Below are 9,834 nucleotides of genomic sequence, written 5' to 3'. Positions count from 1 at the left end.
GCATTTCCTACGAAAATGCAAGGGTGAATGCCTTGTTGCGCAAAACGTAAGCTGAAAGCTGCAGAAGAAGCTGAAATTGAGCTAAATTTGTAGGAAGTAGCTGAATATAGCAGAAAGCAACTGTAAGAAGCATAAATAGCACCAATTAGCAGGAAAAACCAGAAGAATAGCAAAAAGTAGCAGAACTGTAGCTGAAATAGCATGAAAAGCTAAAAGCTAAAGGCTAAAATAGCTGAATATAGCAGAAAGCAACTGTAAGAAGCATAAATAGTACAAAATAGCAGGAAAAAGCAGAAAAAAGCAGGAAAATAGCAGAAAGTAGCAGAACTGCAGCTGAAATAGCATAAAAAGCTGAAAGCTAAAGGCTAAAATAGCTGAATATAGCAGAAAGCATATGTAAGAATCATAAATAACTCAAATTAGCAGAAAGAAGCACAAAAGTTAAAAAATATCAGAAGAATATTAGAAGGAAGAAGAATTTTAGCTGAAGTGATTGGAAAAGCTAAAACTAGCAAGAATGTAGCTGAAATTGTCACTAGTAATTTAATAGGAGCTAAAGCAGAATATAATGTGTTAGGTTCTGTAAAGATTTAGAAATATTATGAAGAAATTTAAGGATGTTGAATAAAGCTCCATTCATTTCCAATGGGAAAAAAGTAGCCAAAATATCTGTGGCCACAAATATTCAAGTTTCTTGATGCTAAAGGCATTCACCCAATGAATGGTGGCAGAAAGAAGAAAAAATAAATCTTATAGTATCTGCACCTTTTTCTCCCCAAGATTAAAATTTTAAACAATAATAATCTACAAACAAGAAAAACTAACCAAAAACAGCCTCAAATCCTTGTTGAACAACATTTCGTATGAATACACATATTTCTTGCGTTTTGTATTTTCGTTCAGATTGTGTTAAAGATTATTCTCTGATACTACAGCTATGTTTGTTTAAAATGGTTGAATTATAACCATTTGTAAAAATTAGTATTGGCGTTAGTGGTTATCTTAATTTGGGATTTAAATGGACAAATTGCATGAGATCATTCTTAGCTACTCCACAGCAAATTTCATCTCAATAAGTCTTAAAATGGCTAAATTCTAGCCTTTTAAAATTAGCTGTGGTGGCCATTTTGAATTTTTGATTAGCATTTATAATTTGATAAAGATAGTTTTGGCCACTTCTACTTCTGTGACGTTTTGAGTAATTATTAATTAACAAAACAAACAAAAACAAGAACAAAAAAGATCAGCTTGCTAGATGTGTTGAATCCATGTATGAGTTGTTCTTTCGTTTTGTCGTTTTAAAATAAAATGAATAATCTAGTGTTTGTTTTTTTGTACTGAAAAAACTGTAGCCTTTTTAAAATTTGCAAATGTCTTTTTTGTATTCATTTTATAATGGTAAATGTAAAGACAACCATTTTATATTTTGTTAGTGCACAATTTGTTACTTTGTAGTAGAACTGGAAATCATCATGGCARAAACTCTTGGTGCATTAGATTTTCACTTAGCATGAAATAGCCTTTTTAGAAGAAGTCGATTCACCTTGAGAGCTATTTTACTGTAAACTAAATTGCTTTAGTATTCAAAGTTATGCAGAATCACATTTGAGTGCAGCCATTGCTAATATCTTTAGGATCGGTTTCCATTTTTTTAGCAGTCTTCTAGGCATTGCTAACTCATCTCCTTTGGTGACTTCCATCATTTCTGGTATTGCTAAATATATAAACATTCATCCATTATCTAAATCCATTTCTTCCTTTCAGGGTAACGGGGGTCACTGGTGCCTGTTCGAAGGGCAGGGTACACCCTGGACAGGTCGCAAGTCCATCACAGAACATATTAAAACCAAAAACATATATTTTACTTTGGATTTAAGTAGCTAAAGCAAAAATCAAACACTGTGGATTTTTAATTAGTTTGATTTTACATTTTTACATTTAGGTTTTGAAAATGGGGAAAAAAACAGTTGTTTAATTAAAAAATGGAACCTGTCCAGAGGAGCTATGATTTTGTTTAAATTGTGCACAGTCTGGTGTAATWTTGCCAGATCTCCCATGGCCCATTAGCTCTTGAAGTATATGTAAAGGATGACTCTGCTTCAACCCTCACTGAGTCAATCTTTTTGTATTCCTTGATTAGCTGTGGCAGCCATTTTTTATTGAGCTAACTCTAGAAGTTTGAGTTTTAAATGTACTTTAGATGATAGGTTTTAGATGTCATTGTAATTTTAAATATGTAATTTTTATTTTACTAAAATCTGTCCAGTGGTTAATGAGATATTTTTGCTACGAGACAAACGGGGTTATTGCCAATTATTAATACCAGAGTTCTGATCTAGCCCTCAGTTTACACAGGAAATACATTCCAGCTACTACCACTTTGAAGTTTAGCTCAGTATCTGTAAAATTGGTTGAGTTTTATCCATTTCTGTTTGTTAGGATCACTTAACTCACTGTAAGGATGTAAGAAATCACTCAAGCCCTGATTATAGATTTTAAGTTCACAATTCTGATTATCTATTTTTTTTTTCAACAAAATGAATTGTAGCCAAATATGTTTCCTTTCTTTCAACATTACCATTGATGTCCTTGTGTCAAACTGTAACTGTCTGTTGTCTCAATAACAGAATATAACTTCATAATAAATAAATAAAAAAGTGTCATCACAAATCTTTTTATGACCTAAAGGGCAGACGTCTTCAGTGGGGTTGACTCCAAAAGTTAACCCGTTTCAGAATAGAATAGTCTTATTGTATGTGCATCCAATTATTTTGCTTATTTTGAGAGTTTCATTAAAATTTGCCAACTTGTTCATGAGATATTTTATTAATTCTACAAACCAGTGAACAGATAAAGACTGGGTACAAAATGTTATTGCCTTCCATGGCTGGTGATAAAACTATGATCACAAACAAACTTGTGTTCTTTGCATTTTGACCTGAAAATTTAGAACTTACTAGTTTTCAAAACTGTAAGACGTCACTCTGTTGATCATCTGATTAAATAATAACTAAAGGTTGCTATTCTACTTCACAGTTATGCCTGTGTCAGCGTGGATTWAAGCAAGTTTTAGTTTTCATTTATTTCTATAATATTTATAGTATGTCTCAGCTGAAGTGATGGCATGGAGGAAGAATCATGTTTCATTCTTCTAGTTCCACCTGTTTACCATCAGGTGGCAGCTAATCTCTGATAAACTGAAGAAATGCTTAGTGATCTTTTTTCTTTCAAAGACGATAATTCTCTTTTATTTTCAGAGACATTAAAAATAAGATAAATATTTTCCATAACTCTAATACAGAGAAAGACAGACAATAATTTTTCATCTGTGTATTTTATTTCATTTTATTTTATTTTATTTTATTTTTGTGTCTGTGTGAGTTTTTGTTGTTTATTTTAGTGCATACATGCTTATGTCCCAAACTATTATCAAAACATCTCATGGACCACTGGACAAATTGTAATAAAATGTTCAGAATGTAATCTGTGCACATGTACAGTGATTAACTTTAAAATCCATTCAAGATGGCTGCAACAACCAAGTGACCTTACAAAAGAAAAAAGTTTAATGTCCAGTTAGTCTTACAATTATTGTGCTAAGTAGTGGTTGTGGTTGAGAGTCGATCACAACAGATACTCCCGAGTGCTACTCATTACACAAAATATTTACTTTATTAACTTGCTTTTTAGGTTAGCAAAATTTCTCATGAACCACTTGATGGATTATAATGAAACTCCAGGAATGTGGTCATTAAATGTAAAGTTACAAATAAATAACTTTTAATGTCAGCCCATTTTAAGATACCTGAAACATCTGATTGACATACACCAAAACAAAAATGACAATGTGTCAGTCAGTTTTATTGATATTGGACTAAACTTTGGTGTGGTAGTAGCTGAGAGTCATTCCTAAAACCTACTCAAAGTATGAAATCTTATGATATAGCATGAAATCATTTTAACAAACGTGGTTAACGCCTAATTTCTCAATATAAAATGACAATGTAAAACTCTGGCATGAAAATATTCATGTCTTTCCTTTGCCATTTTCAGTATGTACACAAATTTATATAAAAACTACCAACTGTTTTTTTTTTTGCACTTTACATTCTGCTTTCTTGTAATAAGATTTTTTTTCATTTTTTTTTCAGCCATGGAGAGCCTGGTACATTACAGTAACTCATCACATGCCCTGTCATTGTTGGGAGTCCTCAATGAGCAGCGGCTGCGGGGCCAGATGTGCGATGTGGTTTTGGTTGTGGCAGACCAGAAGTACCGGGCCCATAAGAGCGTTCTTGCCGCCAGCAGCGAGTACTTTCAGAGTCTCTTCACACAGATGGACGGCGAGTCGCTGAAGGTTGTAAATCTGGACTTCTGCGAGCCTGACGCCTTCGAGATAGTTTTGAACTACATTTACTCCTCCTCACTCTTTGTGGACAGAGGCAGCCTGGCAGCCATTCAAGAGCTGGGCTACAGTCTTGGAATCCCTTTCCTCACAAACATTGTGTCAACGAGGCCGCATGCATCCTACTGCGTGTCCAGGAAAAGGCTTTCATTCTCAGAGGGGGACGAGAACGACATCCAGACAAGGAGCGTCATTGTGTGCRGCGTCCAGAACAGCGCAGCCCACCCTGCTCTCTCAAACTGTCAGGGAAAAACTTCAGAGAGGTCATCACCTCCTCCTTCCACTCAAGGGGCTCTGCTTCCATCAGAAATCAAACCAAATAAGTTGGTCAGAAACTCAGAATCCAGTGGGAAACCTTCAGAACAGAGCGAAGCTTCTGAGAGGAAGTCCAGCTATCCGTATAGCACCATACTGAAAGGGAATCCATCACACATCTCATCTCTGAGGCCTCAGTTGACATCCTCGGTGTCTTTCAGTGATGCTGAAGTTCATCACACCAGGCCACAGTCTGACACAAAAGAGGAGAAGGATGACCTGGAGTACCACCATCACAACAAAGTGCCCTTTCAGGGTCAGTCCAGTGAGTTGAGTCAGACCACCGACAGGAGCGGCCCACTGATTAAAAGCCTTCTCCGAAGATCATTATCCATGGACAGCCCTGTTCCAGTCTTCTCTCCGACACTGGAGCTGAAGGATCTCCAAAACCGAGAACAGTCCGTGGTTAAAATGGCCTCAAAAGCTTCAGGATCAGAAACATTCATCCAAAATGGCAACTCAACAAGAGCCTCCCCTCTCGTTCTCAGGTCAAAGTACCCCAGTAGGTACGTTAAAGAAACTCAGGTAGAAGGAGACGTCAGAGTTAAAGCTGAGCCCAGCAGTCCACTAGCTGACCCCATGGACATTATCCGCATTACAGTTGGAGATGCTTTACCAGTCAGTCTCAAAGACTTGCAAACAAATTACTGCCAGGAGTCCCAGGCAGAGGTTAGTCCTGCAGTGAAGAGGAAGGACAGGCCTGACAACAGGAGGTATCCCTTCAAGAAGAACAAAGTTTTCAAAGAACATGCTGTGTCCCTCGATGCGAACATGTCTGACTCTGCACATCAGGACGCCAGCAATGACTCCGATCAGAACAGCAGGGAGCCACCGCAGAACAAGGTTTTCAAATGTTGGAATTGTTTAAAGGTTTTTCGGTCCAGCACCGGACTCCATCGTCACGTGAATATGTACCACAACCCAGAAAAGCCATACGCTTGTGAAATCTGCCACAAGCGCTTTCATACAAACTTCAAAGTGTGGACACACTGTCAGACGCAGCACGGCGTGGTCCAAAATCCAGCTTCGTCCTCCAGCTCACCTGTCCTGGATGAAAAGTTTCAAAAGAAGTTAATAGACATTGTGCGAGAGAGAGAAATAAAGAAGGCTTTGCTTTGGAAGCTGAAGAGAAACAAGCAGGGTTTGCAGCCTCCTTCACTTGCCAAAAAAAGATCAAGGTCCAATTTCATCTGTCCCTATTGTGGCAAGGTTTTTGTGTTCCAGTCTCAGTACAGACAACACTTAAGGATACATCCTGCTGAAAAGACAGAGGAGGACATGGGGAGTGAAAGTGTCCTCTACCAGGAACAGGATGAAATCATTCAACAGGAGGACACAGAACCAGGTGTTTACTCCTGCAGGCTTTGTAACGTTAAGCTGTCATCACTGTCGGAGCAGGGTGACCACGAGAGAGGCTGTCGGCACGCAACCGTTTGTCCGTACTGTGGCCTCCGCTTCTCGAGTCCAGTCATCAAGAAGGACCACGAGGCGCACTGTAAGTACAAGAAACTAACGTGTCTGGAATGCATGCGCACCTTCAAATCTTCCTTCAGTATATGGCGCCACCAGGTGGAGGTCCACAACCAGAACATGATGACGGGTAAAAACCAGATCTACCTGAAGCAACAAGAGGGCAGCGAGGAAGCGGCTGCAGCACCCGCAGAGGAGCCTTACAGTGACGATCCTGCAGCAGGCGGCAGTTTCAAAGACACTATCAGTTACAGCGACTCCCCGGGTCCGGCCATGTACGACTCTGAAGATTCCTCATCCTATGTGCCTGAGGACCTGAGCATGGGCCGCCATGGTAGCCTGGTAGTGAAGGAGGAGCCAGTCGAGGAGGCAGTGAGTGAGAGGGACAACGCAGAGACTGCTAAAGTGGGCCTTGAGGAACCCGGGGTGTGGCCGTGTGAGAAATGTGGCAGCCTCTTCAGCTCGCGCAAAGACCTGGAACGACACCAGGAGCTGCTGTGTCACATCAAACCTTTCATCTGCCACATCTGCAACAAAGCCTTCAGGACCAACTTTCGCCTTTGGAGCCACTTTCAATCCCACATGTCAACTGCCAGCGAGCCTGGAGCCAAAGAAATTGACAGGCATCCATCTTCCCTGTCTCCCTCCCCACCCCTGACCCCTAAACCCTCAGAGCGTCACTCTCCACAGACCATGGTGCTCAGATCCTCTCGGGCAGCACCTGTAGCAGTGACCATGGAGGAGGACTGCAGCAGCCCGGAGCCATGCGGCTCTGCAGCAAGCAACACAAAAAGGCCTGACCCTGATGCCGGTGGCCACGGCTCTCTGTCCCGGTCGAACAGCATGGAGAACCCAGGTGGCTCAAATGAGTCGGACACGCTGTTTTACCACGCGCCATCTCTCTCCGCCTTGACGTTTAAAAGGCAATACATGTGTAAACTCTGCCACCGAACCTTCAAGTCAGCCTTCAGTCTGTGGAGCCACGAGCAGAGTCACAACCACACGTAAGCCTCAGACGGCTGAGGGTGGCGCTCTGCACAGACGACATCATCACAAACACACATCAGCCTACACAAACAAGACTCTGAATGTATATTCGCTTGCCTCCAGTCGTATATTTTAAGGTGACCAAGTTCATTAGATGTGTTAACATGAATGTGCAATCAAGTGCTTGAGTTCATTTTGTGATGGTTATAAAAGTTTATTTTTAAATAATATCTGTTATAAACATATTTTATTTGTTTTGCATTGACCTCTGTAAGTGTTTTGACAAAACAAGTAACAGAGCTGCACTCCATTTTACTTCTGCTGTACCTTTTAACCTAAACGTGCAGCAAAAGACTGTTCTTTTAGTGTGGAAGTGCTTTAAGGTTATTTAAAGCTGCTGTTAAAAGACAAAAAAAAAGGCTCAAGCATTTATATAAATTTGTCTTTTGGTGTGAGTGGCATCTCCTAGAATAATATTGTAGGCCTCAGTAATTTACTCAGTATGCACTTTGTTTATCAGCTTGGCTCTGTTATTGGAAAATGTGAATCCTTTGTTTTTTGCTTTAGTTTACATAACTAAGGTTTTAGGTGGCAGGAGTAAAATGGTTTAACATGAGCTGTTTGCATCAAACTTAGAATTCCCATCAGTCCTCAACGGCCTTTTCTCCATTTAATAGTTTTGACTTGTGAAATAATAAAACTCAGTCTGACACACAGTGGTGATTCTTTAACAAACACACTATTACAATCCCAGTTCCAAAAAGGTTGGACAAAATGTGAATAAAAACAATGTTAGTGATTTCAAAATCTCATTACAACATAATTTATTCAAATGTTTAAACAAATTAAATAAATTGCTATTTTGGATTTATGGCAATAACACACTTCAAAAAGGTTTGGACATGTTTACCACTATCAACCACCCCTCTTCTTTTAAAAACAGTCTGTAAATATATAGGAACTTAGAACCAGCTGCTGGAAGTTTTGATGGGAATGTCCCATTCCTCTAGCTGTTCGACAGTCCTGCATCATCTTTACTGGATTTTTATTTTATTTTTTTAATGATACATCCAATGTTTTCAGTTGGAGAGAGGTTTTGGGAGAGAGGTGAACCTCTGCCCATCTTTACTTCTGAAAGATTCGGCCTTTCTAAGATGCTGTCTTTTTATTACCCAGTCTGCTTATTGTCCTGTTCGCAAAGCACGTGATTAGTTGCAAATTGATTCCTTACTTGCCTTTTGTTGCTCTTGTCCCATATTTTTGAGATGTGATGCTGCCATTATAAGTCAAAATAACCTTGATTAAAAAAAAAACTATTCCTCACTTTAATCATTTGATATGTTTAATTGTTCTGTTATAAATAAATATGAATTTATCAGACATGCAAATATTTTACATGTCCCGACTTTTTTGGGAATTGGGGTTGTGGTAGTTGTTAGTCTGATAAAAGTAAGTTTAATCCAATTATTAGATATACTGTACAAAACGTGTCTATAAAATATTCAAATATTTAAAAAAATATCATTTTTGCTGATTTTACACTATTCAGGTATTTGTCTCTTCATACAAACGGTTTCAGAAATCTCTGTACTCCATGAAAGCAACCTTTCAGACCATTAAAAAGAATGAATGCAGTTTTGGTTCTACAGGTTCCATTGATAAATATAAAAGTTCTGATAAGTTCTGGTTTTCAATCCCACTTTCAGGACCAATGACATCTGCAAGCATGACTATCATTGAAATATTCAAACAGAACTTTATGCTGCTGAATTTATTTGATAATTGTAATTCACACTGCGTCGATGGCCTTATGCAACTTTTTTTGATATTACATGAAAGCACAAGAGTTTCAGAGGACCTTTGACTCAGGCATTTTCAGATGGTGATGTCAGTGGGAGGTAAACGATGGCAAATAAATGTTTTATTCTTTAAAAAGCAACAAGTATTCCTGCTTCCTAAAGATTCATTCAAAAGATTGTGTTTTGATAGTATTCCAGTGGTTCTACAGTTGTATTCTTGTACAGGTATATACTTCTGCTTTGGCTTGGATCAGATCTTRGTCCTGATTTATTCTGACTGTTGGAGTGCTTCAGTCTGTGCTGACTCACAGAAGTTGTATTGTGATGTTTGAGTTTTCTGCAGAAATCCTATACTAATAGTGCTCTTAATCTTTGGAGAAAATGTTCTGAAGGTTTTTGCAGAAATGTTTAGACTCGCATAAACGCAAGTGTTTGTATTTTCAATTTTTGTACCAGTTTTGTTAGTAAAGAGAAGTTTTATCTTTTTACTCTTCCTGTGCTTTTACTGCAATAATGAATATTTGTATTGGTTGCATTATTGTTGCTTTTTGAGATTTTTTTGTGTTACGTTTTCTACAGGTTTTGTGCTAAACTTCTGTAATAAAGAATAACAACAGAGTATGTGTATGAAATCAGTCGTGGTGTTTTAATTATCCAAAGTGTCTGTTTTGTCCCAAAAGTTCAACATTTGTAAAATGTGAAATTGCTTGTTAGTCTAAAAATTGCAAGTGGTAGTTTCCAAATTTACTGTTTCTTTCATTCAGCTGATAAGTTGAGTTTATTATATCAGAAAATAATTCCAGTTCAATAAGATAAAGTCAAATTAAGATGTTTCCTTTACATAACATAAACCACTTT

The 9,834-nt window shown here is 38.3% G+C and overlaps 1 protein-coding gene across 1 annotated transcript in view; it reads left to right on the top strand.

Annotated features, from left to right (window-relative positions):
* Positions 1-9,595, top strand: part of zbtb21 (zinc finger and BTB domain containing 21) — an 11,344-nt gene extending 1,749 nt beyond the window's left edge. The window contains exon 2 of the mRNA XM_014007915.1: positions 4,152-9,595. Within this exon, the coding sequence (XP_013863369.1) occupies positions 4,154-7,198 (3,045 nt within the window). The 5' untranslated portion in view covers positions 4,152-4,153 and the 3' untranslated portion in view covers positions 7,199-9,595. The remainder of the gene's footprint in view (positions 1-4,151) is intronic.
* The last annotated feature ends 239 nt before the right edge of the window (positions 9,596-9,834 follow it).

Source organism: Austrofundulus limnaeus, unplaced genomic scaffold (genome assembly GCF_001266775.1).
Source record: "Austrofundulus limnaeus strain Quisiro unplaced genomic scaffold, Austrofundulus_limnaeus-1.0 Scaffold45, whole genome shotgun sequence".
NCBI lineage: Eukaryota > Metazoa > Chordata > Actinopteri > Cyprinodontiformes > Rivulidae > Austrofundulus > Austrofundulus limnaeus.
Note: the sequence above shows the minus strand (reverse complement) of the source record. Positions and strands in the feature narration are given on the sequence as shown.